Source organism: Rhipicephalus sanguineus, chromosome 2 (genome assembly GCF_013339695.2).
Source record: "Rhipicephalus sanguineus isolate Rsan-2018 chromosome 2, BIME_Rsan_1.4, whole genome shotgun sequence".
In the NCBI taxonomy this organism is placed as follows: Eukaryota; Metazoa; Arthropoda; class Arachnida; order Ixodida; family Ixodidae; genus Rhipicephalus; species Rhipicephalus sanguineus.
Genome location: NC_051177.1, coordinates 27487463 through 27509127, shown reverse-complemented (window position 1 = coordinate 27509127; position 21665 = coordinate 27487463). Strand labels below are relative to the sequence as shown.

General features: G+C 45.6%; 1 protein-coding gene across 6 annotated transcripts in view; it reads left to right on the top strand.

The window, feature by feature from the left end:
- LOC119382594 (pre-mRNA cleavage complex 2 protein Pcf11) overlaps positions 1-21665 on the top strand; it is a 52125-nt gene that overhangs the window by 13873 nt on the left and 16587 nt on the right. For 4 of the 6 annotated variants that reach the window (XM_049412255.1, XM_049412254.1, XM_037650363.2 and 1 more), the window contains 8 exons: positions 546-624; positions 4491-4660; positions 11580-12110; positions 13789-13946; positions 18035-18178; positions 19264-19907; positions 20716-20986; positions 21407-21590. In XM_049412255.1, the coding sequence (XP_049268212.1) occupies positions 546-624; positions 4491-4660; positions 11580-12110; positions 13789-13946; positions 18035-18178; positions 19264-19907; positions 20716-20986; positions 21407-21590 (2181 nt within the window). The remainder of the gene's footprint in view (positions 1-545; positions 625-4490; positions 4661-11579; positions 12111-13788; positions 13947-18034; positions 18179-19263; positions 19908-20715; positions 20987-21406; positions 21591-21665) is intronic. The other 2 variants (XM_037650362.2, XM_037650361.2) reach the window with 2 other exon arrangements.

Here is a 21665-nt window from a genome sequence, read left to right as displayed (position 1 = left end):
TGGGGTATATATGTGCATTTAAACTCTAGGAGTGTTAGTCAGCGCCGATCGCAGCTATAACGGCGAGTGTGGAACACTGTTTTTCTGCCTGTTGGCGTCACGTAGCATTCATTCTATTCTTGTCGCACCTACAAGCGTGTGTGCAAACCATGGAAACGCGCCAGACATGCCATGTGCTGTGTGGCAAAACCTGCGTTTCATCCTCACCTGGCCATGACTTTATCGCACTGTCCATGCATGTTGCAACATAACAGGCTTCCTTCTCTGTGGCTTAGACCTTAATTGCAGTCCGGCCTGTAGTCATGCAGGGAGTGATGTAGGTAGCAGAAATTTTTGCTAGGTAACTTGCAGGACGAGGAACTTCACTGTTTTATGCTCAGTAATTTTTCTCTAGTTTACAGCAGTTGTGCTCAGCAATTGTTCTGACACTTGTGCATTTTCTTCTACATTTTTGCTTTGGAATTTGATTGCTCATTTGATGTTGCAAGTCATCTCGGAAGCAAGCATGAACTTGCTCTGTTTTTAATGCTTTGTGTCTTGTGCAGCCTCTTAATTGGCAAGGAGGACCTCCAGGGCCAGGGTTCCCACCCTGGAACCAGCTTTCATTTGGAGGAGTGAACAAAGGTAAGACTGGTTGTTTTGGTGAATGCCAGGAGCTTTGGCTAGGTGGTGCTGTCACTCATTTACTATTAGGGTGCCTTGATGCCCGCGCGCTCCGCTGAGGGTGAGGACAGGCGCGTCGTCTGCTACGACGGCCGCCATTGCGAATCCCGCCGCAGCTCGGCAGCATGCGAAACGCGCTACACAAAGCGCTTGCGGTGAGCGGATACGTCCGGAAATAAGTGCACGCTAGTGAGCTTTCTCTTTTTCTTTTCTTTTTTGAAGCTTGGGCAGCTTTTATTGCTGTTCTTGCCTAAATGTTTATTAAGGAAGCATGTAATTCATGTAAGCTGACGGCCTGTGCATGTCTTATGCGTTGGATGTAGACGTAGACTGTTATGTTGAAAACGAATCCTCTTCCTTACGCCGGAAACGAAAAACTCTAAAGCCTTACTTAATTTTCTCGTAAGCTCTGCATTCCAAATACACAAATAATCGTTTAAAGTATTTGTATACGTGTCAGCAGCAGCAGTATATGTATCTGAACACACACAATTAAGTGTTGCGAAGCTACCTAAGCGCGATTAAGGTGGCTCATTTTGCTAAGTTTGCAAACAATTTACTCGTTTATTATAAATGGCATCATACATATATTGAACAAAGGGCCGAGGGTCAGTATGGTGCGAATATCCTGCTAAAATGAAACGAAAGCTTCTTTATCATTATTATTGCTGACATTTCTTGCTCACAATCTGTAGCCGCTGCTGTATCGGCACTCAAGTTGCACCTTGAGTCCTTATCGAAACGATGAATACGTTGTTGAGTAGTATGCCGTAAAACATTGCATGCGCGCAGTATCAGTGCGTTTTTCCTTCTTCTTTTTGTATCTGCAGTTTCTTTCTCTGTATCTGCAGGTTTTCTCGCATGCCCAAATTATTGAGTGTTTCCAATACTGTTTTACACTTTGTGCGGCATATGCACGGCGTCGTTTATTTGTCTATTTTATTAATAATAAAATCTGGGGTTTTACTTGCCAGAACCATGATATGATTATGAGGCACGCCGTAGTGGAGGGCTGCATGAATTTTGACCAACTGGTGTTCATTAACCTGCACTGACATCGCACAGTACACGGGCCTCTAGCATTTCGCCTCCACCTAAATGCGACCGCCGCGGCCGGGATCGAACCCGTGACTTTCGGGTCAGTAGTCGAGGACGTATTTTTTAAGGCGAAAGCCTTAAATGCCTCATCAAACGCGAAATTTCACCGTCGGCGTCCCGCGTCTACGGCGTCAGCATACCACGACGTCGGGGACGAGGGATGCAAAAAATTATCGTCACGTGATGACGTCACCATATGACGTCATCACGGCTTCACAAATTTTGACGTGACGTCATATGATGACGTTATCACATGACATCGTAGCTTGGTCAAAAGTGGGCAGATCACGGAGGCAGTGCACAACTAGGTGAGGTGCCTCCGATCTTGGAGGCAATGCAAAACCGCGCTTTGGGCGCAAAAAACTGAGAAGAAGATGGCTTTCGCTTTCGAGCCGTCTTAAGCGAACGCATAAGGGAGCCTGTGAATTTTTATTTCATTAACTGGTTTTCCATGACGTACTCATTGTACAACTTGACTTTGTTTCTTGTATTTTTTTACTGACATGGCGTGTCTACTGTACACAATGCTTCCCCGTCTTCTTGTTGTTTTCATGCGTCTTCTTTGTATAGACGCTTCGCGAGAACTGTTTGTATGCGCATCCCTGTATGAGCCTTCAGGGCTTACATTATTAATAAATAAATTATGCTTGCTCAAAGAAATAAAATACTGAATATGTGTGTGTGTGTGTGTGTGTGTGTGTGTGTGTGTGTGTGTGTGTGTGTGTGTGTGTGTGTGTGTGTGTGTGTGTGTGTGTGTGTGTGTGTGTGTGTGTGTGTGTGTGTGTGTGTGTGTGTGTGTGTGCGTGTGTGCGTGCGCGCGCGCGCGCGTTAATATCCAGTGTACCGGCCATTTATTTGTGTGCATTAAAGCTGCGCTGACAGAAGCAATTACACAAATAAGACTCAAATTACACAATAAAACACAACTGTCACTGGTCGATTCAAAGTTATCGTAAATGATTAAAAAAAACAGGCACTGCGTAATTATTTAGGACAGGGCAAAAATGTAACCTTGAAACACAGAAACAGGGAAGGATAAAAAACATTCAACTGCACACATACATACATGTGCAGCACAGAAGGTGTACTTGAAACACGGAAAGGAATATAAAAAACAAGAACCCGGCGTGCTTTTAGTTATGGCGCTTGACTGGTGACCCGAAGGTTGAGGGATGGAATCCCGGCCGCAGCGGCCGCATTTCGATGGAGGTGAAATGACAGAGGCCCACGTACTTAGATTTAGGTGTACGTTGAAGTACAACAGATGGTCAAAATTTCGGGAGCTTTCCACTATATACGGCGCCTCTCATAATAATATCGGGGTTCTTGGGACGTAAATACTCACAAATAATAATTATTAGGAAAAAAGAAGGATCTGATCTGCAGACAAACATGCATAATATATTCCACGATACATTTTAAATCACAAAAATAGCGAAAGCAAAAATCAAAGGCAGATAAGGACCAACCAAGTGCAGTAAAGAATGTTTGCGAAGAAAAATGCAGGATTCATGCACACGTGAACCAAAGCATTTTAAGCATGTAGCCGATATCAGTCTGTCCATTTAGTACGCAAGGTTAACACCGGCAGAATTTATCCTTGCATGTGCATTCGAAATACCGGCGGGAAACTTACGCTGCCAGTGCATAATGTGTTCTTCGGATGCCGCTTGTAACGTTTGATTTTTACTGTCCAAAGAAACCGCGTATCTTCTAAAACGATACAGGTCCCAGCGTTTCAGGAATGATTGGTGCACTGCGGCACGCAACACCCGGTCATGGTGACGGTAGCGATTGCATAAAACTGGAGGGAAACGAGCACCGACCTAAAAACAGCGCGCGCGCCACGCACAAGTGACCGGGCGCGGGGTTCAAAATGGCGGCCACGCTGCCGCCAAGGCCGAGGAGGCGGCATCTGCCCTTTCAAAAGCTGACACCACTCTAAGCGGGGGCGCGCGCATCGAGGCACTCTATTTACTATGCAATGCACTGCTCTGTTGGGTTAGTGCTATTGCGCAAATGGCTATCCACAGATTTTGGTGTGTGAGTTAAGATGGCCCTCATCAGCATGTGAAGTCATTGATAGGTTAAAAATGCGATGGTTAAATAGGAAGCATATACATTATTGTTCTAACGAGTCACCTCATCTGGTGTACTCTCAGGGGTGCCATGGAGAATTCTTTTGATGCGAAGAGCAGCCAGGATTGTCTCCAACCCCCTTTGTGTATGTAGATACGTCGGAAACTGGGTTGTTTGTTTACTTTTGTGCATCTTGATGTGTGACTGTTGCATGATCATTGTTGTTGAAGAGGCACCTCCTGTTTGTGCCTGTGTGGTCCCTAAGGAAATTTTCTGCCACTAGCTTAGAAGGATGGAGAGAAGGTCAGGCCGAATTTCTAATGACCATAGGCATTGGAGATTTCAACAATTAGAAAATTGGTTGTTTTGCAGAAAGGGGCGAAGATTGCCTTAGCAACATTACGTGCCAGATCACGTTTGCGCAGCTTACCACTGAAGCTTGCTACAGCAGTACCCCTGTCAGACAGGCAAACTTTGTTATCTCATAGCCCTTTCCATTTTTCTTTGTGACAGGATTAGCATTTGGGCGTGTTGCGCTTGAAGTCTGAATTATCAAATGGTGTGTTGTTATGAAGTCTGAAATTTGTTGTCCTTAATGTTATTTTAAGTGGCGAGTTCAGCAAAAGCTTTTTTCCTGTCTATTTTTTCAGCTATTCCTCCTTTGTCTGAGCCTGCTCCAGCTGTTGGCACCATTAGGGTTGATACCAAAATGCGCAAGGTTCAGTTTGTGGATGATGTCGCCGTTGTGCTCATGGATGGCAGTGAGACGAGACAGATCATGTTCAAGGGACCGCCAAAGCGTGTCTTCATTGACGACATGGTGAGCGTACCTTGACTTTGGTTCCCTTGGAATGTCGGGGTGTTAAGGACGTACTCTCGTGGATAGGATGTTGTAGTTTGTGTTACTGTTGGCTTATTACTAAAGTATAATTACCATAGAGATTCTTGTACATTTCCCCAGTTAGAAAATAGCACTTGAGAATTGTTAATATGGTATGCTGGTACTGATGCATTATTTTTAAAGGGGTCATGAAGCACCCCTTGGGCTGATTGAAAAAACACATCCTGCGGAAAGCTGACACGGCTATGAACTGCTCTGCCAAATATTACAGTCGTGCGCGCCGCGTAATGGCCACAAGCGGAGCGCGAAGTTGCCGTTTCCCCAGGCACCCTCTTTTCAAACAGAGGCCGGTTCTCACTCTCGTCGGTGGGCGGGGCGTCTGTCCGCTGTACGTCGCAAGAGACATAGCATGCTTATTGGCCGATAGCCGACGTAAATCGAGAGCGGCGTTCGGATCAGATGCGCTTCTTGCCGCGGGGTGCCGCCACTTGCCGGCACCGCACTCCTCAGTGCACGGTAGCCGCACTCGCGCAAGCGAATCACAGCGGGAGAGCGATCGCGTTTCATGACGCGCGCTGGCGTAACTTCTTTCCCCCATGCCATCCCTCCCTGTCTAGCTTCTAGTGCGCTCGCCGGCACGAGAAAAGAGAGAAAGCGCTGGGAGCGTGCGCCAAACCCCCGTAACTCCGCTGATTCTTGACGGATTCGAGAAATTTTTGCGGCAATCGATTCGGGAGGCAGTACACTCCGATACTGAGGCCATTAGATCATTACTTGGAAAAGTGGTTCATGACCCCTTTAATAATCGAACAACGTATCTTTGGGAAAGTTGTGGCTTTGCAGAGTTTATGCTAAAATTTGGCTGAAGTGGCTCAGTAAAGCCTCATTAATATGTGCCTGCTGGGAACGTGGCATAACTGTGCACTAAATGCACTACAAATTTGCATCTGACATGCACGCTACCAGCAAAGAAATAAATGTCACTGTAAATGTTGCCTAAAGTATCTACATTCCTTCTTTGCCAAAGTGCCAAATCATAATTGTCACCTCACTAGCAGTGAGGGTAACCTGAGTGTAAACATTTGCTTAATGCAAAATGTGCAGCTTCGTTTCCTTTAGATGGTGTAAACATAAGTTAAAATAACAGGTTAACCATTTAGGGGGTGACGGATTGCTAGGCTAAAGTTTTAATTGTACCGAAGCGGCAGTACAAATTACTGGTGTTCTACATCACTGACATGTTCGCTGTTATGGTGTCGTGCATGGTTACCTGAGATGGTGATGGCAGACTGGCATTGTGGAGGAAGAATAAGTGTGCATGTGGGCATTATGTAGAGATTGATGCTTGCTTTATTAAAGGTGTGGTGAAAACTTTTTTTCTTTACCTGATGGTTAGTAACGTAAGCTAGCACAGTGCTGCTGTGACTTCAAGAGCAGAGTGGCATGCCTGTTTTAGGAACAGCTCAAAGGAACACTGATAAGAAAAATTGTTAGTCTGCATTATTAAACTACCCTCCCACGATACTGATAACACCACTCTTGTAAAGAAATGAAGCTTGTCAACCGATGGTGACTGAGATTCGTGCACCAGATCAGCACGATATCGTGGATTTTGGCAGTGTCTGCTTAGGCGTAGCTAGACTTTTCAAGTTTTATTGACTGCATTGTGCATATGTCCTAAAAGAGGCAATAAATGAAGTGCCATGGCCGTTTACTCAGCCACAAATGCTCAAATGCAAAAACTAACCTCGAAATCTGCTATGTCACGCAGCTTAAGAGGTGTGCGCTATATGCAGGGATAGGTTTATAGTACGCGTGAAAGTAAAGTAACGTGCGAGTGTGCATGGAACCGTTTACTGCTGGGATGAAGAGAGCTTGGTTGTGGAACTGCTTTCTGATGGGCCTTGGGCTGTGGTTGTGGCTTTTGGGCTATTTCTAGACGGAAGACAGAAAGCTGTGCCTGTGTGCTTGTTACACCCCGCTCCTTTTCCTCCCCTGTGCATGGCCAAGGCACTTTCTTCTTGCGCTCTGTTCTGTTCTCTTTTTTTGCATCGTGGTAAGTGTTTAGCACAGAACCTGCTTCATCTTGAGTTTTACAGTGCTTTTCAATAACGGTGATTATCTGTGCCAAGTGAGAGGGACTGCCATGGGAGCTAGAGGCCACCTGAAGCAAAATTTTTGCCCGCGTAGAAACACCTAGATACAGATATGTACTAGTGTAAATACAGAAAGCAGCCTCAATGTAAAATTTTGCATATGAAAAACCGGTGAATGTATCGTGAAAAGCTCACAAAATTTGCAATTTTTTATACAGAAATTGAGAAAGAAAGAGTGTGCCATTACCGCATGTCAAAATTGGACTAAGATTGTGCTATTGCGCAGCACAACCTTTTAGATTGTGCACTGCCTGTGGCAGCCCGCAGCACGCTGAAAAATCTAAGTGACATGCTTGGACACGTGTTATGCTGTGTACCACCAAATGCAGCTGTCTACATAAATCCCAGTTAATGGCACTGCTGATATTAAAATAAGGCAATTACCCTGCCCTGCAGCTTTGCTAACATTTCTTCTTTTGTATCTATTACTCTTTTATTAGTAAATCAGCCAGCCAGAGTGAGAACTTTTGAGGTGTCGGCATTAGAGGTCTTGAAGATCAGGAGAGCAAACAAGGTCCAAGTCCGCAATTTTATGTTGTCTACAACGTTACACTTTAGGTGCACTGGCAGTTGCGACCAGTATTTTATTTCAAGTGAACATGATGAATTTTCTAGAACGTGCAGAGGTTTCTGTTTTCTTGTTTACTTTAGCACCTTGCTCTAATTGCTAAGAAGCTGTTGACCAGTGAGGCTATGTCCTTGTGCAACAAACACTAGCCCATGAAAGTAGGGGAATTGTCCGAGAAGCTCATTTTTCTCTATTAACTAATGAAACCGGCAGACACTCAAGCCAGGGAAAGCATAGGGGACATTATTTGTTGTTGCTTAAAGGGGCCCTGCAACACTTTTCCAAGTAACCATCGAGTGGCTTCATTAAAGGAGTTTATTGCCTCGTGAATTGACCGCTGCAAAAGTTTTTAGAATCTGTCAAGTACGAGCGGAGTTACAGGGATTTGTCGCATGCTGTAATTGCTTTCTCTCTTCTCTCGCCCCGATGAGTGCGCTGGAAGCTAAGCATGGAGGGATGGCATGGGGGAAATAAGTGACATCACGTGCGCGTCATGACCTGGAGCACTTTCAAAATTTTTTTTCTTCCAACGCGTGGCTTACTTTCAGTGTGATCGCGAGTGCGCGCGGGCACGTGGCAGCCTCGGTAACTATGCAGTTCACAATGCTCAAATCAGCCAGTGGCCGTGAATTTGGGTACATGGCATCATTTGTAGAAAGAAGAGGGAACGATCTTCAGCTGACTTTGAAAATTATTTGTAAATTCCAGCCCGGCATACTACGCTAATAATGTTTGGTACGCATGTTCTTGGGAGCCTCGACTACCGATCGGCAGCGTTTTCTGACTATGCTGAAGAAGTGTTGCAGGGTCTTTTTGACTGTATTGTAATGATTCTCACTTAAACTGAAAGAAATTAAAGTGGACAAAAAATCACCCTTTCTGTTGGGCGAGATCCGAACCCACAACCTTCGAATTACATGTCCGACGCTCTACCTTCACATCCCCCATGACACACTCTGGCAAAAAAAAAGTGTTCCACACTCGTCTCCTGGGCTACAGGTAGCACTGACTAACACTCCCATCTATTAAGCACACATAAAATACCCTACAAAAAAGTGGACGATTTTGCTGCTGCTGTCATCAGTCCGATCCTCTGACAGCCTCTCACCTGGCACATGCATGCTGCTTTGCTGCACACCACTGCAAGCATTTCCACCTGCTTGCGCTTGCAATTTGACTGAACTGACTCTTTTGTGTAAATACTTTATGAAAAGAATTTACGTAACAATTTACATTTTTTTTGCATTTAAAAAAGGGCCTTGTTGCAATCTTTTTTGCCCCTCAGTACTAAAACAAAAATTGGCATTCTTCTTTTTGTATTGTTTAGCTTCCTGAAGCAATTTTGCAAACGTGTTAGGAAAAGCAAAGGGCACATGTGCTAAATGCTTCCAGGATGTGTGCTGGTTTCACGCTTCAAGTGTTCTTTGCTATGCACTTGATCCTAGCAGTAATACAGTATTGCAAATTGCGCCTGATAACTGTACCGACAGTTGTTCGCATCTTGCATCATTCCGTATTAGGAACATGGCTTAAAAGGTGTGCATGCAAGCATTGATCTTGCAACTTGTATGTAAAGTTTTAAACACGTTTTGAAACAGTTGCCTAATATGTGGGCATCAGTGTTTCTGCTTTTGGATTCGTGCTTTGAGCTCTTCGTCTAATTTGGGGTGATGCAACTTGCCATGTGCTTTGAAGCTGCATTTTCTCGCGAAAAGAGAAAGGTTATCGTCATTCGATGCCGCTGCAGAAGGTAGTAGTCATGAGCTTTCTTATTGCCATTTAGCAACTGTTATCCTGTGCATGTAGCACTTTGCATGTTGAAGTCAGTTCTGTCATTACTCATGTTGTGATGATATGACAGCATGGTCATTGAGCTAGTGGTAACCTCTGATAGAATACAAGGTTCCATGTTGATGCACCCCCGACCCCCTTCTTTAAAAAAAAAATGCTCCGATTTTTCTTGAGAGAGTGAGAACAGGACAAAGGCAGCCTCAGATGCAATGTCTTTTACACTGGAAGAGGCTAGAACTACAGTATAACCTCAATAATTTCAAATCTGGTGAACACTGAAGAAAAAAGAATTGTAGAAAATTTTGAAAAATTTGTTCCTATGTGGAAACTGTTATTCATTTACTGCACAAGCCTCCTTACGTGATGTGGAAATCGTGGCGAGTTTTCCTGCATTCCATTCGTGCTCATTATTTTCGAGTTAATGCTGGTGCGTTTAACAATGTTGTCAAAGTTGCGCTTAAAGCTCTTCCATGAGATTTTGATGCATCATGGATTAATGGCACAGATGAAACCACTGCTAACATATATTCTTTCTGGGTGAGTGGCAGATCCAAAGTTGTCATAGAAAGTAAAATGGGGACATGTTAATGCTGTGCAAAATCTGCTCCCAAAGACCGTTACCACATTTGGCATTAGTTTTATCACTGAGTGCGCTCACTGTTGCTAGAGTTCGTGGTGCAGTGATTAGTTTTAGTTAATACCTACTGTTTTGGTTGCCTTGTCTTTCATGTGTGTACAAAACACTTGTTTTTAAAATGATAGCTTTATCTTATTACCAGATTTGGCATTAGTTTTATCACTGAGTGTGCTCACTAATGCTGGAGTTCGTGGTGCAGTGATTGGTCTTAGTTAATACCTACTGCTTTCGTTGCCTTCTTTTTCATGTGTGTATGGAACACTCGTTTTTAAAATGATAGCTTTCTCTTGCGTGTTCGTGAAATTTTCTGGTCATTCATATTTCTTGGTTTGTACTGTTGTCACAGTATAGTGTATATATGTATATAATTGAAGAGAAAGACACACATAAGCAAATGTATGGCTTATTATTGTTTCTGCTGATGGGCCAGCTGAAACCTTAATAAGCCAGACATTTTTTACATGTTTCCTTCGTTTCAATTCACTGTAGTAATGGTAATTCGCTATAGTGAATTTTCTTTTCACTATGATAAGTTGGAGTTATGTAGTGTTCTCTGGCCGGTTCACGGTGCCTGTAGCCAACCTACCTAGAGCACGACATCAGCATAAACAGTCATAGATCAATCAGGGCCAACAGGCAAAAGAGAAAAGGGAGAGAAAGAGTCAACAACCAGAAGTGGTGTTCAAATATCGTCACTGCGACAAATATGTGCCTTCTGGGGCAAATTTTCTTTATCTGAACCAATCTTTTTTTTTGTCTTCCTCCTCGGGTAATCCGTTTCTCACTGAGAAAAGTTTGCTTATCCCAGAGACTGTGATTCATGGTTGTGTGGGGATCTTTCTTTGTGCCTTGCCTTCTTGCTTCACAGGCACATATATTCACAATGCTGCAGAACACACGCAGTTACACACATATTACTGCAAAGCCAATTGGCACAAAGCTTTGGATATGGTAGATGAATGTGATGACTTGCTGGGACATACTTGAAAACGAAATAATATTGCATGCATGATTTTTCTTCCTGCTTTTTGTATTGATTACAAGAACTGCAGCAGACCTGCTGTAACATTTTTACACTGGTCAAGCATTTTGGCTATTCTTCTTTCATTTGAGGTTGTTTGAACAGGTGTGTGGACTTTGCTCTAGTAGTTTATTACACGCTCACATTGGCCACAGTCCTGGTTTTCATCTCGCTGCATGAGGAGCTGGTATTACATACATTGGGAATGTCCTTACCATAGCAGAATTGAATCAAATTTTGTCGTTGTGGGGATTAAAGGTGCATGCTGAAATAACCTGTGAAGCATAGAACACAGCTGATAGTCGCTGCAAGATAACTGAATGCAGAAATAAGGGTTTCCACATCACTTCAGGTTTTCAACTTGTGTTGGCTCAGATTTGCAATAATTCAAGTATTGAATGTATTGAGGTTCTGCTGTCTGCCACCTTGCCCTATGCACTGTTGTGAATCAGTGAAATCATTCCCGATACTTGGGAAAGTGGGTGCCACTTTTTATACCGAAGTGGCTAGCACCAGTGCTTGAACAAGGACCAATCCCCTCACTCCTGGCAACACAAGCCTCTTGTTGTAGCATACCCTTTGTGAAAACCACTCACTCCTGCTCAGCTGCAATAGTAGCTAACTTGATGTGTTTTGCATGTATTTAAAGTATTGGCATGATTTTCGAGATTGTCTTTGTTGACATGCACTTACTTCAAAATTGTTCTTTCTTTGTCTCTCACCAGGAACCTGTCTCTTTGCCATTTGATGGCACAACACATGAGTTTGTTTCAAAACGGACTGGAAAGAAGCGCACAATCAAGTTTGGAGCTCCATTGCGTGAAATCTTTCTGGACGGTGTCCCCTACAGTGCACAGTTTGACAACAGTCCTATTGCGATCAAAACAGCCGACGGTGAGGTGCATGTGATCAGGCTAGAACCACAACCTCCAACCGTGGACATCGAGAAGCGACCGCCGGAGCACGTACTCCGGGCCCTCAACCTCCATCCGGAAAAACTGGCTGACACCGACTCGGACTTGCGCACCCTCCCACCAGAAGTAAAGCTTCCCGCGGCAGAGAGTGAAAACAGTATGGATGTCGATATGAGACTACCTGCCGCCGAAGCAGCAAAAGACGTGGACCTGAGGAAACGTGGCGACATGGATGAGAGTGGCACATCGTGGAATAGTCCACAACAGGCAGGGGGTGGTTGGGGGCAGTCACGGCCTCAGCAGCCGCCCGAAGGTGGTTTTCAGCAAAACAAAGAGAGCGGTGTAAGTCATCTGCTCCTTCACCCACTGTTGTGTTGCTTGGTACAGGATGAAGGCGTGGGTCCAGCATGCTGGCTTTTGAAAGCCACAGTCCATGCGGCCGTCACTAGATTGCCATGTACTGAAATTAAATGCATCTTTGTGTGGGCTGCAACATGGTGCATGTGTGGTTCCTGGTATATTCCGCTGCACTGCTGCAGCAAGGTAGTTGCCATAGTGATAACACACACCACTTAGGCATTATGCAACAAGCATGCTCTTACCATGCACAACTGCCATAGACTTTAAATATGCAGAAATGCTTATAATCTCTGTGCAGGTCTGTATGAAACTTAGCATTAGATTTATTAGCAGTCATTCTTTCTTTTTTAGCGGTGAAGGCACAAGGCCTTTGTTGAGGAAGAGGGATTGTGCCTGGTTGTCTGCTCTCTGTCGATCAAGATCACAAAGGCAGCTGTTATGCATCAGTTTAGGATTGAATGCTACGAATGTGGTACTGGTGCGGTATTATTCGACAGTCACTTTTGTATGCACTTTCACTTTCACGAGGGCTTGCACTGCCAGTGCTAGACACATCAGTGGTGCTTATGGGTTCCAATGTTCATGGCATAGTGTTTACACTGTGTTTGACACTGTGGCAGGAACACTGTAGCCTGCAAGTACTGATGTGTTTGGTGCTAGTCACGCGAAGTCTTCTGACAGTGAAAGTATCTCCGAAAGTGCACATCGCAGAGACGGCCTCTGGAAGTAATGCTGTATTTAATGCCAGCAAGTAGGAATTGATCAGCTGATCATTGCATAAAAAGCTACTTAGCTTGCCACCAGTTTGTGCATTGATGAAATGTAGTGGCTGCTTGCACAGCTTGGTGTAGAATAATAGTTTTGTCACTTTGGCCCTTGTACCACACGTGATACAAGACAGGCTGGCTGAATTGGATCGCATAGAGAATGAAGGCCGTGTTAACAGTCTTTAGTTATTTCTGCACCTTGTCCTTATGTGCTAGTTTTTATTTGTGGTACACCGGTGCCAGCTTGTCCAATGTCCTAGTATCGCATAATATTAGGCTTAGTGAGCTGCACAAGTAGAGCAGCTGCATTCTTGAACACTTGTGGTGTGTGCAGTTACGCCATGTTCTGGGAAAAGGGAGTGAAACATGCACCATTGATTGCTCATGGCTGTTACATATTCTAGATCTTATGCCAGTGCGGAGCCACAGTGCCTCATCAGTGTGTAAGTACCCATTCAGGAGGGATGTGATGGTTGCTACTTGGGGAGTGTTTGCTTTATAGAGTTGCTGTCTATGGAAAAACACTGTTAATTGTTGCATCTTGTGAGCAGAGGGGCACGAGAGCGTGTGAAAGCCCACAGCGAGGACTCCTCAATGGTTTGACTAACTTTTACATGTAGCTGCTGCTCCCCAAGAAGACTCTTCTATTATTTTCAAAATTACAAAACTCCCTGTCTTGGATTCCTCCTCCATTTTTTTGGCCCTCTCCAGACTGTGGTCTTCTCATACCGTTTTAATGGTATTGAGCTGACATTAATTTTTTCCACCCGTTTTACATCAGTATTTGGCATGTGCTTCTGGCTGTGGTTCTCTGTCGTGCTTGCCTTAGACAGGCTTTTCTTCTTTATTTACAGATTTACAGTACTCAGAGTTGCTTGCTGGTACCTTTGCAGGGCTGGGTTAGGTATGGCAGTGCATCTGAAGAACGGGGAGCTGTCGGTAGTAACTGGCCGCAACAGCCGCCCCTTGGTCAGCCACAGCAGGATCCAAACATTCGTCCACCTTGGCCCCCAGGGCCCCCAGGACCTGGAGAATGGAACAACAACTTTGGGTAAGCTTCTGTGTGAATTGCGCATCATTGCAACTTTTACTCTTGATCATGGCCGTTGCTGTCCATTTAAAAAGCATGCTTGGTTATTCACCCAAGAGGCATTGGTGGGTTTTCTGGACGGTCTCTCTCTCTCTCTTTTTTTTTGTAGCAGCATTGCACCATTAGACGCTTGTGTGAACACAGAGAGGTAGGTACAGGTTGTGACACCAGCACCCCTGTTTTGCTTTTTGTGAACTTGGGCATGTGTCAAAGTGTGTGCTGCTGCTGCTGCTTCAACAACAAGTTATCTTAATGCTTGAGCAGCAGTATGATGGATGTAGAGCCTGTGAACCAGGGAACGTGAAATTAGAATAAACTTATTTTCTACAAAATTTAATACGAGTTTGCTTACATCGCATCTTGGGTGTGCACCGAGCATATACAGTAGAACCTCTTTGATACGTTTCCAAAAAAAAATGCGAAAATAAACGTACTATCTGGGAAAACGTATGATCTGAATCCAGTAAAAATTGAGGCTGCCAAGCCTATTTTTAGGTGCAAGGGCAAAAAACATTTATTTCTTGAAAAACATAGCGGGGCTCTTCGATATAGAAACTTCTGGCAGCCAGAGGTCAGCTAGCTAGTTCCGATTCTGACAGGAAACAAAGTTGTGGTCACGTGTGTTGAAATCCCGAAACACTTGAAGATTGCAATATTGAACGCTGGGACAGCCAGCATAAACGTAAACAAACGCTACTGCCATGGCAGCAAACGAAACATTGCCCCGCGTGAGCGTTGGTTCTGCATTGTTCGCTTGGAAATATATGGCTAGATTTTCCGAAGAGCTGAAGTGATATTCTTGAGCACACGCAATTGGGATACGATCCTGTACGTTTGCAAGATCACGCGCTACTCGCCCCATCCATGAACAAAACTGCCGCACCGCTAATGGGTTAGCAAGTTGAACTCTGCGCAGTGCATGTAACAATCGTGGTGCAACACGATGCGAAAACTCGCTGTGAAAGTGATAGTGTCCCCGAAAGTGACAGCTGCTCGCGGCTATCGCGTACTATGTCACGCACACGCGCTAATTAGTTAGCGTTCTGTCTTAACTTGAGACATGGAGCGGTATGTTTGACACCACTCCTAATCACACCATCTCACACGGTGGAACGGGCTTTAGAAGATAACGACAAGCGTAATGGCAACCGAAGGTGAAGTCCTCAAGCGCCCGCATTGTGATACATAGAGTCCTCACAAATATGGCGGCGAGCGTGCATCGTCTCTCTTTGGTGTCTGATAGCCAGAAACCTTCCAGAAATCTTCCAGAACAAATTTGTCCTTGCAGGTTCTGGCGACACGCGGGTAGGCAGAACTGTCCAGCCAGAGAAAAATTAACGCCGTTTTGAAGTATGCTGCGCGGTGGGTGGAGAAACCCAAAAATGAACGCACTCTGGGAGAAAAGTGTGGAGAAAATGACGTCTTATCGGCCATATGCACTGTGCGCAATGGCGGTGTTGCTATCGTTACGTTACATGGCGCGGCGTGTTGTGCAGCGGCGGCGACGTGTGTGCCATGTGTGCTTCTGTAGTTCTCGTACCGAACAGTGGTGGGCTGGAGATGTTCGACAGCATCCATTCTTTTTGCCACATTGTTAGCTCCAGTCATGGAGGAAGGAAAAATAAGGAGAGGCCCTGACGTCACATTCGTGAAGCCTCCACATCGCAAACACCCGCATCGCCTCCTAGCGAAGGAGCCTCGAAACATTTCGCGATTTCTGTGGCGGTATTTTGTAAGCATTCCAAAAACGGACGGAGGCGGTCCGCCCGTTTGAGTCGCACGTGACTAGTCAATGCGAGCACGCGATTCGTCGCGGCGCTCGTCATGGTTCACATTGACTATTCGCGTGCTACTCAAACGGACGGACCACCTCCGTCCGTTTTTGGGATGCTTACAAAATACCGCCACTGACGTGTCGTTTGCAAGCGCATGCGTGATTCGAGCTTTTTTTTTTTTTTTTTCCGCCATGCAAGCGGCGGCGCGGTGCAGTCGATTCACGCATGTGTGTGTGTTCTTTAGGAAAGCTGCGCAATGCCCAGCTGTTGCGTACGGTTGCATATACCCGGTGCAAATCGCGTGCACTGCACAAAGTACTGGGTGTCACTTTTCATGTGTACGTACACGTTCGCTTCATTGGTGATCACTAATGCATGGTATTTGCATGCGAAGATCTCGGATGTGCGCTCTGTTGCTTCTTACTCATTGTGTCAACTCAGAACACACGTGAACTTTTGTTTTTGCCGTCTGACGCGCCGTACATACCATGCGCCGAAGGCATTCGTACGTTTTTAGAGGCTGTGTCGTTCAACGAAAGGGCAATAAACTTATGCTGTTGTTATCGGACTACGTGATGTATGTATTGTGCGGTGTGCCCTGGCTGCATGCTTGTTGTTGTGTGCGTACTAGAATTACAAACTTTACGTGCACGATCGCGTATACAATACAGCGGTGTCCTCTTTTCGACGTGAAGTTACGTCGACTATAGGTTGGCGTTGCGCCGAATAGCTACTACGCTCACTCCATATACACGAACAAAGAACCGCTAATCCGGCAGCAGATCGGGAAATCGGGCTGCGAGAAAGGGAAGGCCTAACGCCCAGCAGAACGCGTAAGTCACTGCTAGGTGAGTTCGAATACGATGATGTAGGGGCTGAACATTTTTGATCACAGCACGTACCGGTATTCTGTACTGTTGCGCAAAAACGCTCCACGAAGAATTTCAGCACGCAGCGCTCGGGCCTGCCACGCACGAACAGCCTGGTAAACGTCTCCTTGCAACATTTTACTGTGTGCGAACCGCACAATACGCGCTAAGTTTACGCCGGGACTACAAATCTGCGCAGAAGCAAGCCACCGCGGAGAGCACGCCGCGGGGCGTCTGCTGTTTTGTTTGCCCCATAAATCTGACGTCACTTCCGCCACACTTTTCGCAATGCATTGAAATACGATAGGGCCTCTCCTTAGTATTCCTTCCTCCATGGCTCCAGTGTTCTCCTGGCTGTTGTTGTAGCCATGGGGTCTGAACAAAAGTGTGTGCAATGAGTACGTATCTACGTACTGTGCTGCAGATGAAGGTTTTGCAGTGTTCAGTGAAATCGCAGAACGAAACCACTGTGCTACAGAAAAGACAAATTTTTTTTTAAAGCCTTTTAAAGATTTTTACGGCCAACGTGACCACCTACTTCGGGTCGGTGTGTGGTTGATGGAGAGCTGAGGCAATGGCTGAAGGTGCAATCGAGTGATTTGGAGAAGGCACGGAGGGGGGAAACTAGGCACGGCGGAGAAGTCGCCGCGTGGTGGAGCTTCACAAGTGCACAAGAGGGGCCTTTCTGCACACCTGAATGAGAGTCTTTGGCTGTAGAACATATTATACGACTGTAGTTTGCCACGGTGCTGAATGTTGCTGTTGAATAATCGTATTTTCCAGGAATGTATTAACACGTAGCATTATTCAGTTATTTTTAGTTTTCGCGATTGGGAGCATAGGAGCCAGGAAATTGTACTAAGCGGGAATGTATCAACAATGTTCTACTGTAATTTTATTTTTATCATACCCAGTCAGGGGTAGCATGCTGAACACGTTACCAGGTGATCCTCTCCAGAATCTTCCCCAGGAAGCTCTCCTTCTAGAAGCCTGATAGGGGTAACGAGAAATCTGTTAAAATAACCAAGTGGCTATCAGAATAACTGTGCACAATAACCATTTTATTATGCCATGATTGTCAAATGCATAAAACGCCATCCTACCACGTTGTCCTGTTTTCATTTCGGTCGTCAACACTTCAGCATAAGGTAATGTAAATTTACTCATTCATCTACAGTTAGTGGCTTCGCTCGCAGACAATGCAAGATACGTGGCTATGTAAATGACCATACTGTGGCAATGTTCTTTTCCCAACGAGCTTTACCTACACTGTGCTGCTGTGATTATGTGACTTTCGTGGTGTGATGTGCTTTGTGGACCTTTTAGCGAGAGAGTTTAGTTTGTGTGAGCAACTTCTTTTTCTGTTGTAAGCAGTTTTAGCAAGAGCGTGGCCTTGTTTGTGTAGGAATGATTTCATGGCGGGTCGTGGCATGCCAGGAGTGGGCCCAGGTAGAAGGGGCAATCAGCAGCCAGGCTTTGGTGGCAAGGAGTACCCCTCTTACTTCCGGGAGGACTTTCCTCAGCCTCAGATGCGTCCTCATCACGTCGGGTAGGCAGTACTTTAGGAACTCTATGGGGTAATTCAAAGAGAGGGCAGGGTAAATAGAAAAGGTCGGAAGCTTTAGTGGTGCCGTGTTATCTTGTAGTTTACGCTATGTTATTTTCATTCTGCAATATACCGTACCACGATGGCCGAAAACATTTTAGCTGGATGTGTTGCTCGGCGCACTATTATAATGTTTTTACTTGGCTTTCACGTACTCTTGGGGAAATGCCAGGCTACAGTCAATGTGGATGGCAGTAAAAGTGATTGTAGCAACGTTTCATTATGTGGATACTTATATCAAAGCATAAAACAAAAGGGATTGAATGTTGATTGTACAGCTGTTGACATTTTACATCATGAGAAAAGTGGAAGATTGGTGCAGTTTATATTTGTTGTCTTTCTTGGTTAAACTCTCCGCCACAGAGTGGTGCCTACTACTCGACCACTCAAGTTTGATCCCTGGTAAATGAGCAAATCGTAAGTCATGTCTGATGCTGTCAGTGGTTCCTCCTACATCTGATTTAGGGGCTTCGATATGTTTTTTTTATCCCGCTTACTGGCGCTGACTGGCGCCGCTGACCCCGCTGACTGGCGCCATTGTTCGCCGAGTTTGACTGATCTTTACTTGGGCTTCTATAACTTCCAGCACCGCCACGGCATCGTCTTTACCGTCCAGTGTACTGTACAGAACTTTCCATACGGTAAAATGGATTCATGCGAACTCCTCAGACCATACAGTAACATGGCAGAGCTAACGCTCTCAATTTGATGAGGAGTCATTGGTGGGCTTGTTGGATGGCCACTTTTGTTGTAGCAGCAATGCATCTTTAGAAACTTTATGAACACCGGAAGAGATAAATGCAGGTTGCGGCACGAGTACTTCTGTTTCTCTCTTTTTTTTTTTTTTACTTGTGCATGTGTCTAAAGGTGTGCTGCTGCTACAACAATGAATTATTTGTAATGTTGCTCAGGCTGTGCAGCAGTAGAGCCTATGAACAGGCTCTACTGCTTCTTGTCTTCTTCTGTGTGGCGATTCTTTTCTGCGCTTAATTAGCCCTCGAAGTAAACTCCAACATGTCCTTCTGCAGGGTTGGAGAAGTTCGGCCAGGCTTCCTGCAGCCACAGTTCCCACCATGCAGGCCACCTTTTACTGCTGGGGATCCAGGCCTTCCTCCGATGGGCCCGCCTCGTCTTGGTGGACCCCCACCACCCCCTCAGGCCCTTCTGGCATCATCGAGCTTAGCTCCTCCTCCTCCACTTGCACCACCCTCCATGGTTGTTGCCAGGCCGCACCTAGTGGGGCCTGAGGCAGCTGCCCGAGGGCAACCTGTGTTCATGGTTGCAGCTGGCCAGCCACAACCAATTCAGCAGCCCATGCAGCCACCACTTCAGCAGCCAATGCAACAACAAATGCAGCAGCCAATGCAGCAACCGATGCAGCAACCATTGCCGCAACCAATGCCACCGTCCATGCAGCAACCACCACCAGTACAGCAGCCAATGCAACAGCCAATGCAGCAACCAATGCAGCAGACCATGCAGCAGCCAATGCAGCCGCCGATGCAACAGCCACTTCAGCAGCCTCCAACTCAACCACCTGCCTTGCAGACAGCAGTGCAGCAGCCGCCTCTGCAACCACCACCAGCTATGTCTCAGATGCCAGCAGTCACACTTCCAAGCCCTTTCCCAGCAGTACAGGCGGATGAGCACATGCACCAGCAGCCATCACAAGGTAGGCAATGCCTGTTTTCAGGTGTAAGCTTAGGCCATCTCAGAAACAAGGAGGGCTTTGTCAGCAACACCTGTTAATGTTTTGTTCTCCTGTTCAAATTTCTCTTCATCTCTGGTGAAAGCTATGCTTGGCTGCAGCCGGCATGCCCAGGCAAATTTTCCGAAGCTGTGCTGTGTGCACCTAACACCACATGTGAAATTTTACTGCATGCATTTGGGTGGTACCTCCCTGGCTAGGACAATGCACTCTTCATTAAATTTTGATGCTGTGGTCCTAGTGTGACCTGGCTGTTTCTGAAAAAGTTTTTCTTTCAATGTGTTGCTTTAGAGTCATGGATTGCTTGTGATTGCTTCTAGTAGATTCAGATGGATTCATTCTTTGCATCTATTCTTTACTTCATTTACTGCAGAATTTATGTTTAATTCATAACGGCTTTGGTTTGATTGCGGGTTTTCTCTCTCTAAAACAACATGCAGTGTACAAAGTATCGCATGCTTTAACGTGTTGTAAATAGACTGTGGCGGTGTGCAGTAAGTGGGCAAGCAACAGATCATCTACACAGGATGCAAGCTCTTGCAGCAGTAAAATTTTCCTCCTTGTCTCCATACATGCAACATGACAGCTGTATAGGTCACAGAAGAATATAACAATGACAGTAGTATTTATCCTGAGGCATCTCACAGCGGTGTTGTTAAAGACGAACACTACAAGTTAAGCGACCATGGAAGAGAATGCATTGACTGTTTTTCTGAGAATGCTTCTTCTGTGGATCGTGTTTCACAGCACTGTGCACGAAATTTCTTTGCAGCTCCAACAGCCACACCAGCCCCGCCAGCAGCCTTGGATGTGAATGTCGGTGAACTCTTCTCCAAGCTGGTTGCTGCAGGCATCCTCAAGCAGAGTACAGGCAACGGGAATGCAGCCGGGAGCCAGTCTGCAGAGCAGTACCAATCAATGGGTGGCCACCTGCAGAAGAAGAAACGGAGGAGACCACGGGGAGAGCACACGAGACAGGAGCCAAAGAAGCCTATCGAAGGCATCCCACTGCTTAGTTTCTCCAGGACAGACCAGCTTAAGATGTAAGAAATGCTTACTAGTGCTGCGCGAATAGCAAAAATTTCAGGCATGAAGCGAACTTGAGTACTTAAGTTTGCATGCAAATGGAAACAAGTATTTTTTAAATACTTCTAAGATAAATTACCAGAAAAAAATGTACTGCAGACATGGCTGAAAAAGCAAATATATTGCATAACCAGTCTACTCTCACATAGTTGTTCCAAGGAAAAGAACAGTCCAAGAGAGAACTATGCAGTAAATTGGACTTGATGATGCACAGTTGCTCATGCTTTCACTGGAGTGCATTCTTGGTCTTCAACTATGAAAGTACAATAACGAGAGTGCTGTAATTGTTTTGCTTTGTATGCCATGCCTTGTGGCTGCGTTGGGACTTTGCCAAGCTTTTGTGTGTCATGGCAGTGTGTGGTGTGTTCTCCTTGCAGCAAGCACCCAAGCGTGATCAACGCCCTACATGTGGGCACCCAGTGTGCCTCCTGCGGCCTGCGATTCACGGATGAGAAGTGTGAGAAGTATCGGCAACACCTAGACTGGCACTTCAGGGCCAATCGCAGGGATAAGGACGGTGCCAGGAAGGCCTTCTCCCGAAAGTGGTTCTATGAGGTGGAGGTGCGTCTTTCGTGTCTGTGACTGCGTAATTCTCCGATAACTTTCTCTGTTTACAGTAGATTTCCGTTAATTTGA